The following is a 19034-nucleotide window of genomic DNA, read 5'->3' on the forward strand; positions in this document are numbered from 1 at the left end:
CATTTGGGAAGCAGCAGAGTGCCTGACCTCACCTCAACGACACTGGCAAAACGAAGGCTGCAATCCTAAGTAGGCTAGCTAGGGAGCAAATCTGCATTGCAGCTGACAAGTAGAAACAACAACAGTAATAATAATAATAATATTTATACCCCACTCTGGGCAGCTTGCAGCATATATAAAACATAGTAAAATATCAAACATTAAAAACTTCCTGATACAGGGCTGCCTTCAGATGTCTTCTAAAAGTTATGTAGTTCTTTATGTCCTTGACATCTGAAGGGAGGGCGTTCCACAGGGACGGTTCTACTACCATATAGAAGCCGCGGCCATAAACTAGAAGTGGGAAATGTGAATCATAAAACAGTCCAGACCTTCGTGGAACAACGGTGCTCCGACATTGCAAAGAGGTTGTATCAAAGCTGACTAGAACATACGTTCAATTAAAAACACCCTCTCTTCTATTAGCAGTATTCAAAAGTGACGCATCCCAGACAGGAAGGCTTTTACGGCATTACATGCAAAAGTACACTAAAACAGGGGAGATGATTTCAATCTCTAGTGCCCCAAGGTGGTGCGTGCAAACATACAGAGAAATACTTTCTCCAGATCCACATCATGAGTTGTGGCTGCAAAGGACAGCAGTGAAAGGAGGACTTTAGGGGAGAAGTTGAGGGCCTCATTCAGCAGAAGGGCTCCCAAACATGGCAGGGATGACTTACCAGGTTTGGAATACAGGTAAGGAATACAGGTTTTGAAGTAAGTGGAAAAAATACACATTATCATCAAAGGAATCCCAAACCCTTTAAAGCCAGCAACAACTGCACTGATGGAGACCAGCCTAGTGCCAGAAAAGTCCTCGGCTGCTTTCTGAACTCAAGCATATCTTCTTCGCCTGTGGTAGACTTAAAAGAAACTAACAATGTTCTGTGATACCACACAGTTAGGACAAAAAATGCCCTACTACTCACCACACTTGTGCCTCAGAAAAGTTTCCCCTCCAAACATTTCAGGGCCTCTCCTAAATTTTCATACCCAAATAATTTTTGGGCGGGGGCCATTTCATAGCGCTACCGGCCCTCCAGACAGCAATAATGTGTTAGCATTGGGGAAGCATCCCAGAAAGAATAAAGCAAAATAAATCCGCCATAAAATGAACTGTTGCTGTGTCAAGAACATGTTGCAGAATACACCCATAAGTGAACGCCAGCTTGGAGGAACCCTTTGAGATATTATGCCTGGAGGACAAATCTACCAGCTCATATCTTTTGCCCCATGACAAACTGCTGTAGAAGAAGAATTTGGATCATCTAATATCTGCAGCAGTAAGAGGTATAAAGCAGTAAGGGGGGAAAAGGGATATATGCAGACCAATACCTGCAATCAGCACTTGTAGCATTTTAGGAATTCTCTTTCCTGAAGTAACTGAGTTTCTTGAATGGATAAAGTCATAGAGAGATGTCATGTTATTTTAAGATAGGCTGTAATATATATGACACACAAAGGAACAAAATTCACTAGAAATGTAGACTTAACAACTGTGCTTTTCCAATCAGATCATTTATATTATGCCCCCTAAACAATACACACCACTGGTTTCTGGTCAGTTTCCAGGCTCAATTCAAAGTGGGTTTTTTTAACCTTTAAAGCTCTTCATAGTATCTATATGCTAAGATCTTCAACAGAGGTCCTTCTCTGGGTTCCCCCACTGTTAAGGAAAAAATCCTGGGGTACAGGACTTACTCCACAACCCAGCTCGTTGGGGTGCCACTCCCCACGGGTCCCTCTGGTCAACAAAGAAGGAGTCTCCATCCAAGTTACAGAAGCAAATCAGTGGTCAGTGGACCTGATCTTTATTTGTTGCAACCAAGGTTCAAATGCAAAAAGAGAAAGAACCCAGAGCATGGGGCTGCGCAGACTTCTGAAACTTGCCCAGCTTTCCCATAATACGTCACTCACATGATCATCAAAATGTCACAAAAGAGGAGTGGTTGGCATGCAGAAACATGAAACTGTCACCCACCCCTGTCAATCATTCCCGTTCCCAACGACTTTTAACTACCCTTTTCCACAAAGAACAATAAAAGTATTTAAACATCCCCCTAGCTGCAAAGCTTTCCTGCATTTCTCCTCTGAAAGTATCAGGATTCAATCCACCATCCTAATGAGATTCTGCCCTTGATTGCCTCTTGCCTCCTATTGTAAGGCTAAGTTCACACCTTACAGAGAGGCAAGGGATAAGTGACCATATGTTTAAGGAATTATGGAGGCAGGGTGAGCCCTGGATTCCCCTCTTCCAGAGGACTCATTAGCCATTGGAACCAAGGAAATCGGTCAAACCATTGAATTTTGGTGATTATTTGAAGTTCCTACAATTTTCTATATTAGATAGTCGGAGGAAACAGTACGATATATTGTACAATTTATTGCTACAATTTTATAGACTGCTTTTCTGAGCCGCTTTGCTGTTGTGCATAGATGGTGCTTGTGTAAACAGTGAAGGAGATTAGTCTGGCTCATTGTCCTGGCCTTAGTTCGAGGCTGTGGTGGGGACCTGGGATTTTTGGGGAGTCGTTTAACTGCCCCCCACCCCTGGTTTTAATACCCACTATCTGAGGGAGGGTGCTATGAAGGGAAGGGCCTTCTTAGTGGTGGTACCATGACTGGAATGCTCTCCCCAAGTATCCTTGCATGAAGTCATTTTGGCAACTTTTAAATTTTTTCTCAGGTTTTAATATAGTTTGATGTGCTTTATATTGGCTGGGTTTTCTATTTTTATACTGCTCCTAGCGATTTTCGTTTGTTTAATGTTTTGATTTGTATGTTTTTAATTTATTTAACTAGGCTTTGAAATTTGTAAAGTTGCTATGGAAATGTTAATGAAGAGTAGGGTAATAATCCCCAAAAGAGATGTAATTAAATAAACACAGTGCAGTACTGGCAAGTAAGCTGGCCACTGGGTAGGTGAAAAATTATGGCCCCTTAGCATGAGTTCATGTAAGAACAAAGTTGTTCAGCATGAGGGCAAACTCACTGGTTGAGGGCTGTGGAAGAGGTAGCAGAAAAGACCCTCACATGATTAACTATCAAACCAAGATGTGGTATGAAGGGCAGCAAAAAGGGGGGTTGTGGGGGAAGTGTGAATATAAAGGAAATAAGTTTATAAGAAAGAAAAAGGGGGGGGTAATAAATGTGTACAAGCCTTTGTGACTTTCCAGGCAAGACTGAAGGGTATGCAGATTTTAGGCATAGAGTGTGAGGCTGAAGCAGTCTTATCCTATGCATGTCTATTAATCTGCAAGTGCCATTGATGGGGCTTACTTCCAGATAAGTGTGTGCATAGGATTATAGCCCAATCACAAATATACACCTTTTTGTTTTTCTTATTACCTGGGTGCAGCATGGTCCCCTGTGTTAAAGCAGTAGAAAAATCAGATGAGGATGAAGAAGTATGAGACAGGGTGTTACTACGTTTGTTTGTTTGTTTGTTTGTTTGTTTGTGCATGTATGTGAGAAAGAGAGAATGCGCCAAGGGGCCATGCCCACTGACAAGCGGTCCTTGAGTGTCTAGTCACCACCACATGTGACTCTCAGCTTGCCCACTCCTGCTGTAAAGAAAGACCATGGGGCCAGGTAGGAAGATCCAGAAGGTAGCTAGGCCTGAAGGGAATCTGTTTCTTATGAAACATAGCAGCACAGGGGAACTCAGATGTAAGAAGTGATGGCAAGAGAGAGAAAGAGATGGAGGAGCAGAAGAGGAGTGAATTCAGTGCTCATGTCAGTAGGTGGAGATATGTGAGCCATGATGTGTTCTAGGAGAGCAAATTTCAAGGTCATACATAATACATCACTGCCTTCAAAGCTTTAGGAGACTGACATTCTGCCTTGTTTAGTGTTCTAGAAGGACATGTGTCAGTAACTTTTGTACAACTTCTGTTATATGCTCTTGCTTTCCATGTAAACCCCACTCCTCCTTAGCAACAGGTCTTCTCCAATGCATTCAAACTGAGTGAAAAATAATGGTGGTAAAGCACAATAAAAATGATGTATAATAATGATAGCAAAAGCTGGGGAGGTCTTATCATACAGCCATTAACTCCGGATCCCCAAAAGAATAAGCAACCCAGTCACCACAAGAGAGACTAGATCACTGTTCCTGATGTGTTTTGATAAGACAGGGGGGGAATCTGCAGGTCTCCCCTGCATGACAGAATCCCTGAAGTGTATTGGGGATGGCTTTGTTTGGAACTCAGCAAAGTAAAAGGACCGGCCATTTAGCTCTGCTCTGTGTTCAGAACCTCTGGGAGACAAATTCACTGTCTTATCGGTTCCTGGCATCCCGCTATTTGGGCGGCTGCGCCTCCCTCAGTTGTGTCTGCCAGGCCTGTACTGTACTGGGCTTCGTTCCCCAGCACAGCAGGCACTGTGACCTGACCCCGCTGGGCGACTCCAAGCTCAGTCCACAACAGCTTTCCCTTACTCTGTAGCAAGTTGGGAAACAATCCTTTATATGGTCTGCAAGCTGCTGGCTCACTGGACACCACAAGGATGTTTGGCCGGTTGAAGTCATTGACTATTAATGTTCTAGCGAGGAAAAATGGGCCGTCTCCCTCCTCCGACACTGTGCACAGCCCTTGCCCACACACACCCTCTCTCCCCTTGCAGATGAGCATTGACCCCAACTTGCTGACCAACTTCTCTATTCCAGTTCAGGGCTTCCCATAAAAATAGTTCTGACTCCATTCTGTGATTCCACCCTCATCCTGCTAGTCTAATCCTCAGCTCCCTGTAAATAGCTCCCTTTGTGCCCCATGATTCCTGCAAACCTGTCCCTGGGATTACAGATAGAAATAACTCTACTTAACCCCCCCCCCAATTCTCAAGCTGCAGACCAGCCCTCAACAATGTCCCCAGAATGGGCTCAGCCCACATTCCAGTGTTTTAGCTATAGCAAAATGGCTATCTCTAGAGATGTGCCAATATCTTTCCGACATGGCCTGAAGCCTCCCATTTCTTTCTGATTTTAGTTACTGTAAGCAGGCAGGACACATATGCTTAAAATAATAATATGACCATTTGCAGTCTGGTCTTGGAAATGTCAGTGCTTTATTTCTAAAATGTAAAATGTGGGAGCCCAGGCCTTTTTGAAAGTCCTGTTTTCTTCTTGAAACCCTTCCTCATAAAACCAGGATATGCGGTGTGTTAACTTACATGTTGTATTTTAGTTACTGTTGAGTGAAGGAAATGCACTCTGCATATGCTCAAATCCCTTTTCTCTACTATGCTGTACCACCATGAACAGGCTGCAGGGCTAACTCTTATGTTATAAAAAGGATCACATGAACCTCCAATAGCCCCTGTCTGACTGCTGATACTGCCTGCTGGTTTTGATAGCATCTAAAATGAGTTTACTAATGTGTATCCATTCTTTAAAATTAGTATTTGGGAGAGAAAGCTGGCGAGAGAGATTGTGAAGAATGTGCCAGTGATTTGTGGTATCTAAATGTAAACATCTGCTTTGTAAGTTGCAGGAAATTGCATATTTTGTAGTTACAAAGTAGGTAAGGTGATACCTTCTCCTGCCAGTATAGGAGTTTGCAAGCTTTTGAGTTACACAGAACTTGCCATTAGGCAGAACGGAAAGGTACCGTCTATGCCAAAATATTCTACAGCCAGCATTTCAAAAAAGCTTAAAGAGGGGGGCAGGCCTCATTCACTCAATAGCTTTGATTGCTCACTACCACACCATGACTCACTGGCTCACATAACAAGGGTGTACTTATGTTCATTCTTCCATTGTTAGGAGGGTACACTGATGTCTTACCCCATAACCTGAAAAGGAACAGAAAGAAGTGTGTACCCCACTTTCCTCTCACCAGCTCCTGAGCAAATGGATCCTGGGATTTATTGTCTGTGCGCGGTGCAGGATGAGGGGGAAGGGAGGGAAGAGGAGAGGGGGAGGGGGCAAAGGAAGCTATGCCTGGCAAGGCCCTGGGATAGATTGACCCTGACAGATGTTTACAGTGGTGCTGAGGAAGGGGGGTTATTATAGAGCCGCAGACTAAACAGACCTTGATGCAGGGAGGGGCAGATAGCACTGCCCCCAGCCCCACCAAATCTCCAATCTAAAGTGAGGGGGGCAGGTTCTAGGATGGGGTCCCACGGAGGAAGCAGCATAGGAGATGGCGAGCTTGTGGCAAAATTATCCTATCCTCTGCCACTGAATTTTGCCCAGACGGTTTCCAAAGTCAGGCAGCTACTGAAGAACTAAACAGTGAGGTTTAAATGTGGTGAGATTAGAGGGAGAGATGTCCAAAGGAATATACATACGCAGGAGGCTGCAGTGAGCGACTCAGGGGAAGAGGCTGATCGTTGGAGGGAATTCCTTGTGAGGGAAGAGAGGGAGCCAGGCCAGAACAATACAGTGACCTTTCTGGCCTCGCAAGAAACCACGGAGGTTCCTGACGTCAGAGGCCCATTACGAAAGTGCCTGTTCCCAACTCAGGGAAAGGTCATGTCTGGTTCCAACACATTTTCATCCAACTGGCATCTTTCTCGGCATGTAGTGGTGTGCATGCGTGTGTATGTAATGGGAGAAAATGGGGGCGGTGGAGGAAATCCCGTCACTTCCCAGAACTGGGAGATCCTGCCATGGTTCTGCCAACAATTGTCCATCAATCTGATTTGATAATCCAGAGCTGGTGAGAGAATTCCAGCGTTCAGTTCCAAAGACAGGCTTTAAGCTCAGCCTGCAGGCCTCAGGCTTCCTTTGCATGTGCACACACATACACGCTCAAATTTCACGTATAATTGCACAGGAAACCTATTCACATCAATTTTTGCAGTCAAACATGCATTTAGAGATTTGTGAGGAAACCCTACACCCATTTTATTTCTATATATCTTTAAATGTACATACACACACACAGCCATTTTGGCTCTCTGAGGGCCCTCAATAGTGCACTTCACAGCATTCTCTCATCTGAAGCGGTTTCCAAAGTCAGAGCTGGCCCAATATATTTTTCTGCCTGAAGCAGAAGACAAGCTGGACACCCACACAGACACCCACAAATTCCACATACTGGACTGGCAGGTGAAACTTACTGTAATACAGAGCTGGCCCAAGACATTTTGCTGCCTGAGGCAGAATGGCAAACAGCATCCACTCCTGTCGCCAAGTCCTGGTCACATTAATGATAGGCTGGCCAAGTTATTTTGGCACCTGAGGTGGAGAATCCCACAAGTACCTTTTCCTGAGAGTAAAAATTAACAGCAGCATTCAACTAGATCCGTGTGTGGAAGGAACAACTTCCACTTGTTAAATAGGACTCCCCCCACCACCATTCACATTCCCAAATCTGCTCCTGAGGGTTGGAAGAAGCCCCAGAATGAATTTAGAGGACTTGTTGGTCAAGCGGATTTCCACATGCACAAAAATTTACATAGCGCCACGGCTGAATAAAACCCAACGTTTTCAGCCCTTTTGTGACATTCAAACCCAGCTGCCTGAGGCAGCCACCTCACTCAGCCTGATAACTAGAAAGCATCCTCCACCATGCCCGAGGGCAGCAGGCAGTTTTGTGGGGGCACAGGGCAGGCCGTGTGGCACACATTGCCTTTTCCTCTGACTAAGGGGAACACTCAAGGGGCTTAGGGGAAACAGCCAAGCAGGGCTAACACTGCTGACCAGCACCTGCCACCTAAGGTGGTTGCCTCACTCTGCCTTTTGCAATTTCTGAAGGCCAAATCATGGCTGAGGGCAGCTACTCAAGCCCTGCTAGTGGGCCTCACAAAGCATCTGTCCAGCTGCTGCTAGGAACTGAATGCTGGGCTACATCAATCTTTCACATGTTCCAGAGCTCTTCTTATGTTCTTAAACCTTCTTGGGCTCTTGTCTAGTAATCTGGAATACTGCCCCCACTTTCATTTTAATGGAAATGTAGGCAAATTGGACAAAGCACATTTTATTGAGAATGGTGGAAGGATCTGGTTATGTTCAGCCTGGAGAAAAGAAGGCTGAGGGGGTAAATGAAGCACTCTTCAAATACCTGAAAGGATGTCACCAGAAGGGCTTCCTTCTGTCTGCTCCAGAAGGAAGGACTAGATCTAATAGGCTTGAGTTAGGAGACACCTCTTGATGGTGACAACAGTTTAACAATGGCAGTGATTATATAGGAGTGGGAAAAGACTCTTCCTCATTGGAGGTTGTCAAGCAAGAGGCTGGAAGGCATCTCAGCCTCTGGCTTCCCTGAGAATTTTGCTGCCTGAGGCGAAGGACAAGATAGCATTTGATTTCCTGTATAGAAGCTGACTGGACTGGTAGTTTAACCTAACTTCAGTACTGGTGAGTGATGATGGGATAGTGTCCTCTACTACATGTGAGGCAGCAGGCTAGTTTAGTGGGGGAGGGCCAAATTGGGTAGAATACACAGCTCTGTCTTCCAACAGAGGGAAATAGCCTGGGGGCTTCAGAGGATGAACTGCTGCTTGAGGTCCTAATGGTAGGACTGGCCCTGGCTGAACATGACTGGCTACAAGGCCCTCTCCAATTCTATGACTGGTAGAGCTAATGCATGGTGATTCCTGCCTCAACTGACCAGAGAGAAGAAGAAATATGAGAAAACAACTTCCACTTATCAGAGACTGTACATACATTAATTCCCATCAAAAAGTAATGAGGAAAATCTGCTCTGAAAAACCCCCACCACAGACTGGACAGTAATATGTCACTAAGTAATATGGGCACTAAGGAACACTGAACAAAAGGGCCTTTGACATAAGGAATGTGTGGCGGGAAGATCCCTGGTTCTTATTTTCTGGCCCTGTCTTTTCCATATACTTTGGCAATACATGCCATGTCTATAAAAGCAACCCTGCCTTTTGAGTCCCTGTTCCAGAATGTCAGTTTTTTTAAGCACAAAACTCAATGAGAAAATAAGCAAACAGTCCAACAATCCAAACAGGGTGAAAATGCCTGAACAGAAAATATCAACAAGTTGTTCAAGATAACATATCAACCTTTGTGAACCTTATACACCAGCACTGTGGAAGTTGACTGAGAGGCAAGTCCCACAGAGTTCAATGCAAATACCCATAGGATTGCAGCCTTAAATGTGATGCCCACTTAAGGGTTTATGGGTCTCCTATGATTCCCTATCACAGCAAAAAACTAAGGCAACGGTACTTGACAGCAAGCATGACTGGATTTTGAGTGTTCTTTGCTTTTTGGTGCATGACTTATCCATGATTTTTTGCAACTGAATAAACACTCATTGCAAGGCACTAAGGATGCAACCTAGGTATAAACTCATTGGGTGGACTAACTTCTCCTATCCAAGTACTAACCAGGCCTAACCTGGCTTTGCTTGAGGGCAGACTTAACTCTGAGCAAGCATGCACTGGACTGTTCTGCACCTCTGAGTCTCCCTCACCCTATTTATGTGCACGTTTGAATGTTGTAAATGCAGTCTAGAAGGCAGATGAGAACAATCTTTAAATAAAGATGCATTTTCTAGTAGCCAGTGTCGGTTCTGCATTCACATTACTGATGCAGCAAACGCAAAAGTCTTTTATGCCACAGTCCTCTGCATGTTTACTCAGAAGTAAGCCCCTTTGTGTTCAATGAGGCATACTCCCTTGTGTGTTTAGGACCTCAGCCTCATAAGGCAAGAAACAAGTTCTATCAAGTTCCAGTGGGTCTTTCTCCCAGGACTGGAGAATACAGGACTGTACCTTTGCATAGCAATCCTATACACGTTTACCCAGAAGAAGCAAGTCCTGCTATGGGCCTTACTCCTGGCTATGAGTGCAAAGGCTTGCAGTGCTCTGCATGACAGGATCCTTTAAACGGCAAAGGGGTTCAAAACTCCTGTGTTGCCTGGATGAATAAATCAGAGAAAGAACAACAACTCTTCACCTAGGAATCCAAGAGGTTTTCTTTTATATATTTCAAAAAAAATTCTTCCTTCTATTCTCCAAAAGCCTGATTTCCAGAAGATAACAACGTAGAGTATCTCCTCACCTGTCAAGTGAGGAAGGGGGGGATACAGTAGATCAACCTTAGGGAATCGACTTTATGGGGTGTGGATTGAAAACAGCCCTAAGAGCATTTACCTGATTCGTACACCTCTCGGCCAGACAGTGAGGCATCATTGAGCTGAACTGAAAACGGACGGTGCTGAACCCGATTGGGGTGGGGGGTGTTGCTCGCTTGTGACTCACTCCCCTTTCTGTTTGGGTTGGCTGAGCCCCGCGGTGCCGTGAGCCCCCACGAAGGTTTGTTTTTTTTTAACAGCTCAGCCCCACATGTTATGGTGTGAGAGCCTGGGCGGGGCGGGGGCGAGAGGAGGAGGAGGAGGGTCGAGTTTCCAGAGTTGCAGGCGATGTTGGTTCCAAAACAAACAACAAAGCTGGCCGTAGACTTTTACGTGGCGTGGTGGGGGGAGGCTGAAGGGGTCGAGGGGTGTGGACGACGGCAAGCTGGGCACAGATTAAGGTGGCCCTGAGGCGAGAATGGGAAGAAGCAATCAAAACATGGCGGAAAGGGGCCGCAGCGCATTTTTGCAACTTTTTAGAATGCGATCTGAAGAAAAGAGCTTCTTCACCGGAGGAGGGGTGCATTTACATTTTCTCCCTCACGTACAAAAGAGAAGTTGGATCAGGCTAGATAAAACGTGATTGCGGCCTGCAGAAAAGGTTGTAGATACGGGAGAGGGAGGAAGGGAACTGATTTGTGGGGCCCTGAACTTCCGCGGCCATTGCAATCAACGAGCTGTATTCATTTATTTTAAGATTTGTATCCCGCTTCGTCACCGGAACTCCGAAAGCGGCCGCCAGTATAAAAAGCCCTCTAAAAACCAGACCAGAAGTGTTAGTCGGGTTGTTTAATGGCGGCTGGAGTTTCGGGGAATGCGTATGGTGAGCCCAGAAAGCTCACCGTGGAAGATTCTCGCAGCATTTCTCCAGACGTTTTATTTTATGGATTCTAAGCGAATAGGTACATGGAAAAGATAATAGACTAGTCCCAGCAGATTTATCTTGCGAGGAAGGTCGCGTCTATGATTTACGTGATAAGGAAGTTTTATTTTTGCATTCGCAAATATTTTTTGATTCTCGAGGCTGAAAGTCAGAGCAGCAAGCCAAGAAAATAAGCGCCCTGTCTTTAGGAGTCAGTACAAGAGATCACTCTGCCCACCTCACCCTCGAAAAAATTAAAGGAGCAACTGGTTGCCATTATGTTTAGCGAGGAGGGCTTAATCTAAATCTAAATCTCCAGAGTGAAAGAGACTACTGGGAGAGGAAAGGGTGTAAAGGGAGCAATTGCTTTTCATCTTGCAGGTATGCATAATACTTTGAAAGGAAGCCTTTGATGCAGTGAACTGGGGTAGACACCCGTCCTCTCCTGGTTCACACACAAAGGGAAGGACTAAGTCCAAAGTCCATATCGGGGCCTGCCGGTCAATTTTATCCGGCCCCCGCTCAATTTTATCCAGCCCCCGTGGCAGTATATGTCCTGGGGTAAAACCCTAAAGCTCAACAACTTTGGGGCAAACTTCAATCGTAAAAAAACTCAACAACAAAGTTCAACAACTTTGGTCAGCCCTCGCACATGTTTACTTCATGAAATCTGGTCCTCTTTGAAAAAAGTTTGGGCACCCCTAGACTAAGAGGATTTAGCAAATGGAAGATGGGGTAGGGAAGAGGCAGAAACCAAGTAAATGTAATATGGAGGGGGAAATGAGTTCATTAATAGGCCAGAGGCGCATTGGAGTTGACCCAGGATTGCAAGTGGAGCAGAAGCGTGTTGGAGAGTGCTTTTTGTACTACTTAGGGTAAAGGTAAAGGGACCCCTGACCATTAGGTCCAGTCACGGACGACTCTGGGGTTGCAGCACTCATCTCGCTTTATTGGCCGAGGGAGCTGGCGTACAGCTAATGGGTCATGTGGCCAGCATGACTAAGCCGCTTCTGGCAAACCAGAGCAGTGCACAGAAACGCCGTTTACCTTCCCACCGGAGCGGTATCTATTTATCTACTTGCACTTTGACGTGCTTTTGAACTGCTAGGTTGGCAGGAGCAGGGACCCAGCAACGGGAGCTCACCCCGTCATGGGGTTTCGAACAGCCGACCTTCTGATCGGCAAGCCCTAGGCTCTGTGGTTTAACCCACAGTGCTACCCACGTCCCATCACTACTTATGGTACGTAAGATTATATATGTACCCTTAACACCTTTAACCTTGCTTCTGTGCAAAATCAGAGTGGTTATGAAATGTTGAAAGCATTCTGTATATTCAGAAAGGTTGAAGGAAGAGTCTTACATATGTGTTCAGAACTAGCTGTAGTAGATACTCTGGATAACTTAATACTGTATGACATTTAAAGTGCTACCCTGAAACTGAGAGGGCACCCCCTTTGCCATAAACTATCTCAATGACTTACTATGGTACCCGAGGGAGCGGGTGGCACTGTGGTCTAAACCACTGTCAGCAGTTTGAATCTATGCAACAGGATAAGCTCTAGTTACTGTTTCCCAGCTTCTGCCAGCCTAGCAGTTTGAAAGCACACCAGTGCAAATAGATAAATAGGTACTGCTGTGGCAGGAAGGTAAACAGCGCTTCCAGGTGTTCTGTTGCACCAGGAGTGGTTTAGTCACACTGGCCACATGGCGTGGAAAGCTGTCTGTGGGCAAACGCCAGCTCCCTCGGTCTGAAACAAGATGAGTGCCGCACTGCATAGTCACCTTTGACAGGACTTAACTGTCCAGGGGTCCTTTACCTTTCTCTCTTTTTTACTAACATATAAAAGTTTCACATAAGAAAACCTGATGTCTGACACTTGTCATTTTCTCTGCTTGATTTAAAGTTTGTTTTTAATACGCTGCAGTTGCAGGAAGCCTCAAAAGTGTGTGTGCATGTGCAGGGGTGTCTGTAGGAAGCTTAAGTCTGCAGTGGTCCTGGACATGTGAACTTCCCATTCTGCTCAGACAAACAGTGAACTGCTCCATTGCACACATCTAAAATTTAGATGCCCACATTATCAACTTTCTTCTTCATTGTCTTATGAAAAGGTCCAAGAAAGTAGAACATATATTATTATATCTTTGAGCATTGTTACAGTGTGGTACAATGTTGAAAATTTCACCTAGTAATCCAAGGTCTTAAAACTCTGCTGGTTCTACTGAGTAGAATATCAACCTTTGTGAATTATATAGTGTCCCCTATAGTGGGCTATGAATGACTTGACACCTGACGTTGGTGTGTGGAGCATGGCAAAGAACCAGCACCACTTTTAGAGAGCCAGATGCCTCTATCACCATTGCTGCTTTTAGCCTGGAAACAACCTATGAGTTGGGCTGTTCATTATTGCCATTTCACAGAACAGAGGCTGAGCAAAATAAAATATATTGTTTAGGCTTTCTGGTGAATCTTCAGCTGACGGGATTGGAACAAAGTTCCCCATGTCTTCAGTAAGTAGGGGCTGGGTGGGCTGGAGTGATGTTGGTTGTGTACCCTGCTTGTCCTTACATCTGTGTATTCCCTTAGGCATACTCCGGGCTGAGCAAATGGAGGAGTCTGCTGATGACACTGGGGAGCCCCAAACAGCCGGCAGACTTGTTTGCATCAATAATGACAGAGTCAAGGCCGTGCAAGAAAGCGGACAATGAAATTAACCAGACAGTGGCTGTGCTTTGTAAGGATTTTTCCATTCTGAGGTAAGCTGCATCACTCCAGGAGAGAGAAGTGTAGGGTGAAGTAGGAAGTGACAGGGAACAGAAAAAGTGTGAAAATGAATGAGGCACAGAAGGAGATTCCTAGATGGATGGGAGACTCTGCAGGTTATATAGCCCACGAAGGAACTTGCAGCTGTTTACAAATGGGCACACAACAGAGCATATGCTAGAATACTGTACATAAGAAACTTTACTGGGTCCTCCAACACATTTTTAACCATTTATTGTCAAACTTAGAGCCTGATCTTAATCACATTTACTTGGAACCAAACCCTACTGATTTCACCGAGACTTGTTTCCTGGCAAGTATACTTAGAAGTTCAACAACAGTTTGTGAACAGCTCCTAAAGTTAAATACCTGTAGCAAAAGAACAGGCAGAGGATAGTCAGTGACCACCCACACTTATAGGCAGCAGCAAACAAGGGCAGAATGGGGAATTGAGGCAAAGGATGTGAGAACAGATGAGGTCAAGTGAGAAGGGAAGACAGCTGAATGGACAGCTGAGTTGGAAGTTTAGGGGTTGAAGTATAAAACACAAGGGGTGCAATACAGGGGTTAGGTGCACATTCCATGCAAATCACTTAGCTGTGTGCTTAGTTCCTACAGATTTGCCTACAAAGCACCATGCACAAGTCATTAGCAGAAAATTTGACAAGCTGTTTAGTGAACCTGGATGCACTAAGGCTATAAAAGTTAGAAGGCCAGATTGAGGTCTGTAAGACCATCTATGCAGCTTGCCAAAATACCCCATAGTCTTGGAATAGGTCTTGGAAACCTATACCTGTAGTTGAGTCAGTGGAAGAGATTAGGGATGCTGTTGGTTAAGTGCCCACCCTGTTGCCCAATGGCTGTCTAAGGTAGTCTCAAGTCCAGTGCTGGGGGACCCCAGACTGATTCTGCATGACCTCGACATTCATGCCAAGGTTGCTTTGTCTGGTCCAGTTTGGGACTTCATGGCCTTCATGGGCCTGTCCCAAAATGTCAATGGACCAATACACAGGGTAGGACACACATTAGCTTTAGGCGTCACTTCAGGGTGAGTGGCTTGTGGTTTGCATATTGATCCCTTTGTTGTGGGGAGGGGCCAATTTGGACGGCATGCGCTTTGAGACCTATGAAATCTGATTGATTCCTGAGTGCTCTGGAGGATTTTCCAGTAGCCAGTTTTGGTAATTTTGTTGAGGCTGTTTCCTAATTGTAGAACATTAGGGTGAGGAGGCCTGTTGACACAGTCGCTTCAGTGTGTCTGGTCTGACACTGCAGAGCTCATTCTGCTCCTCAGTTCTCTTCATAGCTACGAGCAACAAAAGAGGCCAGGTAACAGCTGTAGCAGGCTGAACAGTGGTTAGAATGCATATCTGCAACTATCACATAGCGATGATGGCAGTGAAAAAGGTCCACCATTCCATTTCCATCAAGCAGAGCTCTTTCTAGTTAAAATGTTGTTACAACCTGCCTCAGTCAGTAGGACACTGTAACCACCACAAGCCTGCTGTTTAGGCACACCTGTTTAGGCAAGCATTCCCCGGAAGTGAACTTATGATTTTATTGTTTCAATAGGGGCTTTTGTTTTGCTCTTTCAAATGCTACAATGGAATACTTATTGTGTATTTTAATTTTTATTGATTATGTATTGATTTTATAGCTGACATATAAGTGGTACATAAATTAGATGACAATGAGGATGATAATAATATTGCTACATCAAGCCTCCTGTGTGTGAGAGAATCAGAAGTGGCATCAGACCAAATGGTAAAATGAGATGCTTTTTGGGATAGGAGCCTGGCCTCTATCATAAAAACCAAACAAGCTGAGTGTTTGCCTAGGCCCAAAAGTTGTGAGCAGGGCCACCAAGTGTGCATAGTGCCCCTGGAGGACAGTTGAGGAGAGCATGTCTAGACTGCACAATGCAAAAATAATTTCAGATTTGGGTGCAAGCCAAGGAGTTTGGCAGTTCCAGCTCAACACAGAAAGTGCCAAACTCTGCACCTTTAACTTTCCTCTTTTTAGATCTGTGCTTAAAGGATTTCGGTGTGGGATAGTAAATGCCTGAGATTACAAGAACATCACTGCTTGGACCACTCAGAACTCGTGAGGTGGCAACGTGTGCTTACTCAAGTCTATTGCATGCTTACTCCTCCTTAGCAAGTCCTCCTTAGTTCAGTGGAACTTGCACCACAAACTTTATACATGTTTACTTGGGGTGAATGTGCATAGGATTGCAGCCCTACTCTTAATAGATGAATTTAGGATTGCAATCTTAGCATAACAAAGAGGCTTCCTGCAGGATGATGTGTAATAAGATTTCCACTGAGGGAAAAGCAACTGTATCAGTGGAAAGACCTCGGGCGTGCAGAGAACAAGGGGAGTGTGGAAATGCTTTATTTCAGTTGCTGCATATGGTGAGGTGTTAGTTGGCATCAGGTTTTATAGCGAGACATTCTTAGGAGGGAAGTATTGATTGGGAAAACTGGCTGATAGCAAAAGAATAGTCCATTTCAGGGATAGGATTGGTAAGAGGAAAGCTTTTGAGAATAGACAGATGTTTCTCTGAAACAATCCTGAAATTGCAGCCTTGGGTGTATATTGAAGTCACTCCTATGCATGCATTAACTAGGAAGTAAGCACCATTGGGGGATGCGGGTAGTGCTGTGGGTTAAACCACAGAGCCTAGGACTTGCCGATCAAAAGGTTGGCGGTTCGAATCCCTGCGGCGGGGTGAGCTCCCGTTGCTGGGTCCCTGCTCCTGCCAACCTAGTAGTTCAAAAGCAAGTCAAAGTACAAGTAGATAAATACCGTATTTTTTGCACCATAACGGTCACTCCCCCCCCCTAAAAAGTAAGGGGAAATGTCTGCGTGTTATGGAGGGAATGCCTACGAGTGGCATGCCTACGGATTTTCCTCCTCTAAAAACTGCGTGCGTGTTATGGTCGGGTGCGTGTTATAGAGCGAAAAATACGGTAGGTATCGCTCCGGCAGCAAAGTAAACGGCGTTTCCGTGCGCTGCTTTGGTTCGCCAGAAGCGGCTTAGTCATTCTGGCCACATAACCCGGAAGCTGTACGCCGGCTCCCTCGGCCAGTAAAGCGAGATGAGCGCCGCAACCCCAGAGTCGGCCACAACTGGACCTAATGATCAGGGGTCCCTTTACCTTTTTTAAGCACCATTGAGCTCAGCTGGATTTATTTCTGGGTAAACATGAAATATTATTGGCTGTGTGACCTCAAAACTGTCCTGAGCCTGTAAGATATACATGGATATGGTTGTTGACAAGAGTTTTTCTGACACAGGCTTTTTAGGTGTTTGACTCTACTGTTGAATATGGGAACATGTGGAGCCAAAGTATATATTGAGCTAAGCTGCATTGAAACCAGTCTGGCCTGGTTCAAAACTGTGATGTTAGCTTACAAGAGTATCAAGGCTGAAAGGAAGGCAGTAGGAAAAGCCCAAAGTCAGAGCAGAAAGTCATATTGAGGGCACCTTACTGCATGCATTGGGGTTCCGTACAAAAGCCATCATGTGTTAATACTATGCAGAATGGAGATTAGTAACACGAAGTATAATTCCTAGTGCCCATCTGGTTATTGAGACAGGTAAGAACATAGTCTGTGGTGTCCTATCCTGACCAGGCATGAATAGTATTTAGCCATGCTCGGGTACCCAGCTGTGAAATTTAGAGCCAATGCAAGAAACAGAAGACAAACCCCCTGAAATGATTCACATTTAGGGGTGCAGCATATTCTTTGATCACAGAAAACTACAGAGGTGCCTTGTCGATTTTCATGACCATGGAAATGCTCCAAGATTGCTGGTCACCCTAATTCTACAAGTTTAAAGCAGGCTGATCACTTTTCAAGTTTGTGAGCTTTTCTTTTTCTAGCTGGCTTCTCCTGGAAGAATTAAGTTGTTGGCAAGAGCTTATGACAGGTTGTCCCCCCTTGGGATTTCAAAGCATTCGTGGCAGGGAATGGCTTAGTGGTCTGTGAGCGCTTCATTTAAAGAAATCTTAATATGGGAAGCCTTAATTTGAGTCCTTCCTATATTAGACACAGAGATTGGCAGAGAATCTGGTGTTCCTGGGGCTATTAATGGGGAGACATGGTTAAATTTCCAAAAGGGCTCTCAAGAGTCTTGTGGGCAGAATAATGAAGAACTGGCATGTCAGCACTGTGCAATTTAGCCAGCGTCAAATATACCAAAGAGCTTTTATGCCAGAGCACAAAAAAATGCACTTGGGACACTTGCAGTAAATAGCACTCCACTGAGATTCCTAGAATCTAAATGAGAAATCACTGCACAGGAACTGTCCATGCTAAGAAAATAGCAATCACTGTGCAGTAGCCATGAGGAGACTGCTATCCACACAGACTAGACCTCGGCACCTTTTTCAAACTGTCCTTGTAAGCAGGGTTCAGATGCTGTAGATCATGGATTGAGAAACACTTGGTCCTCCGGATGGTTTTGGACTCCCAGTGCCCATCAGTCTCATCCAGCATAAACAGTGGCCAAGGATGATGGGAGTTGTAGTCCCATAACATGTGGATGGCCACATTTCCTATCCCTGTTGCAGATAAAGATTCCACAAGAAAGCCTTGATTCACTTTCTTATCTTCCTCCACTCATTATTCATTCATACAGACTGCAGCCAGAGTTTCCCCCGAAACAGCTGATGTAACATCTAAAATCACCTCCTCCTGGTCTAAACTCAGAAACACCACTTTGCCCTCATCTCCCTTGAACATCCTTTCAGATCAGTTTCCCTTGAAGGTCTGCCATCTCCTGAATGACTCCATTGCCAGCACACCCATCTGTCAGGTCACACCTTTAGAACTACACTTGGTAGCTTCCTCCCCTTTCATGTGAGGAATGTTAGAGCTCCATCTCAGGCTCCTCTGTGCCCCAGTACTGGACAAGCTTGCCACTCATACCAGGTTTTTCTTTTCTGCTGTTGACTGTATAGCTTTGCAATCATGAGCAACCTGAAATCCAGTGTGGTCAGAATGGAGTTTGATTTTCCCATATATAGTCAGGGTACCATGATGCATTTTGCTCAGCCTCCTTTCAAGACCTCAAGCATCCCTCTGCGATTACGTTCTAGTGACTAAGTCATCCGCAGCATCTGGGCTAGCATCCAAAGTTCTTGCTTGTGGCCCAGATTATTACAATATTGCCTTCTCTACCTGTGTGATACTTTCCTCGCTCCATCCATGGCCCCATCCTTGCCTCTGTACTACTGTTTAGCATGCTGATTCAGGACCCAGTTTTCTGTCTCCTTTGCCATGCTTCTCTCTTGCCTTTACACCAGGGCT

General features: G+C 45.1%; 1 protein-coding gene and 1 long non-coding RNA gene across 6 annotated transcripts in view; one reads left to right on the forward strand and one right to left on the reverse strand.

Annotated features, from left to right (window-relative positions):
• The window catches only part of CLCF1 (cardiotrophin like cytokine factor 1), a 51704-nt gene that overhangs the window by 26115 nt on the left and 6555 nt on the right, over nucleotides 1–19034 (reverse strand). For 2 of the 4 annotated variants that reach the window (XR_014516426.1, XM_083462483.1), the window contains exon 1: nucleotides 10111–10264. The exons of the other annotated variants lie outside the window; for them this stretch is intronic. Coding sequence is in view for 1 of the 2 variants with exons in the window: in XM_083462483.1 (XP_083318609.1) it covers nucleotides 10111–10149 (39 nt within the window). In the remaining variant the exon portion in view is untranslated. Of the gene's footprint in view, nucleotides 1–10110; nucleotides 10265–19034 lie in introns of those variants that run through there. 4 annotated transcript variants of the gene reach the window in all.
• The window catches only part of LOC310687794, a 35590-nt gene continuing 26849 nt past the window's right edge, over nucleotides 10294–19034 (forward strand). For both annotated transcript variants that reach the window (XR_014516593.1, XR_014516594.1), the window contains exons 1-2: nucleotides 10294–10993; nucleotides 13539–13708. This is a non-coding gene — a long non-coding RNA (uncharacterized lncRNA). The remainder of the gene's footprint in view (nucleotides 10994–13538; nucleotides 13709–19034) is intronic.

The sequence above is a fragment of the Podarcis liolepis genome, assembly GCF_965112155.1.
Source record: "Podarcis liolepis genome assembly, chromosome: 1".
Taxonomy (NCBI): Eukaryota; Metazoa; Chordata; class Lepidosauria; order Squamata; family Lacertidae; genus Podarcis; species Podarcis liolepis.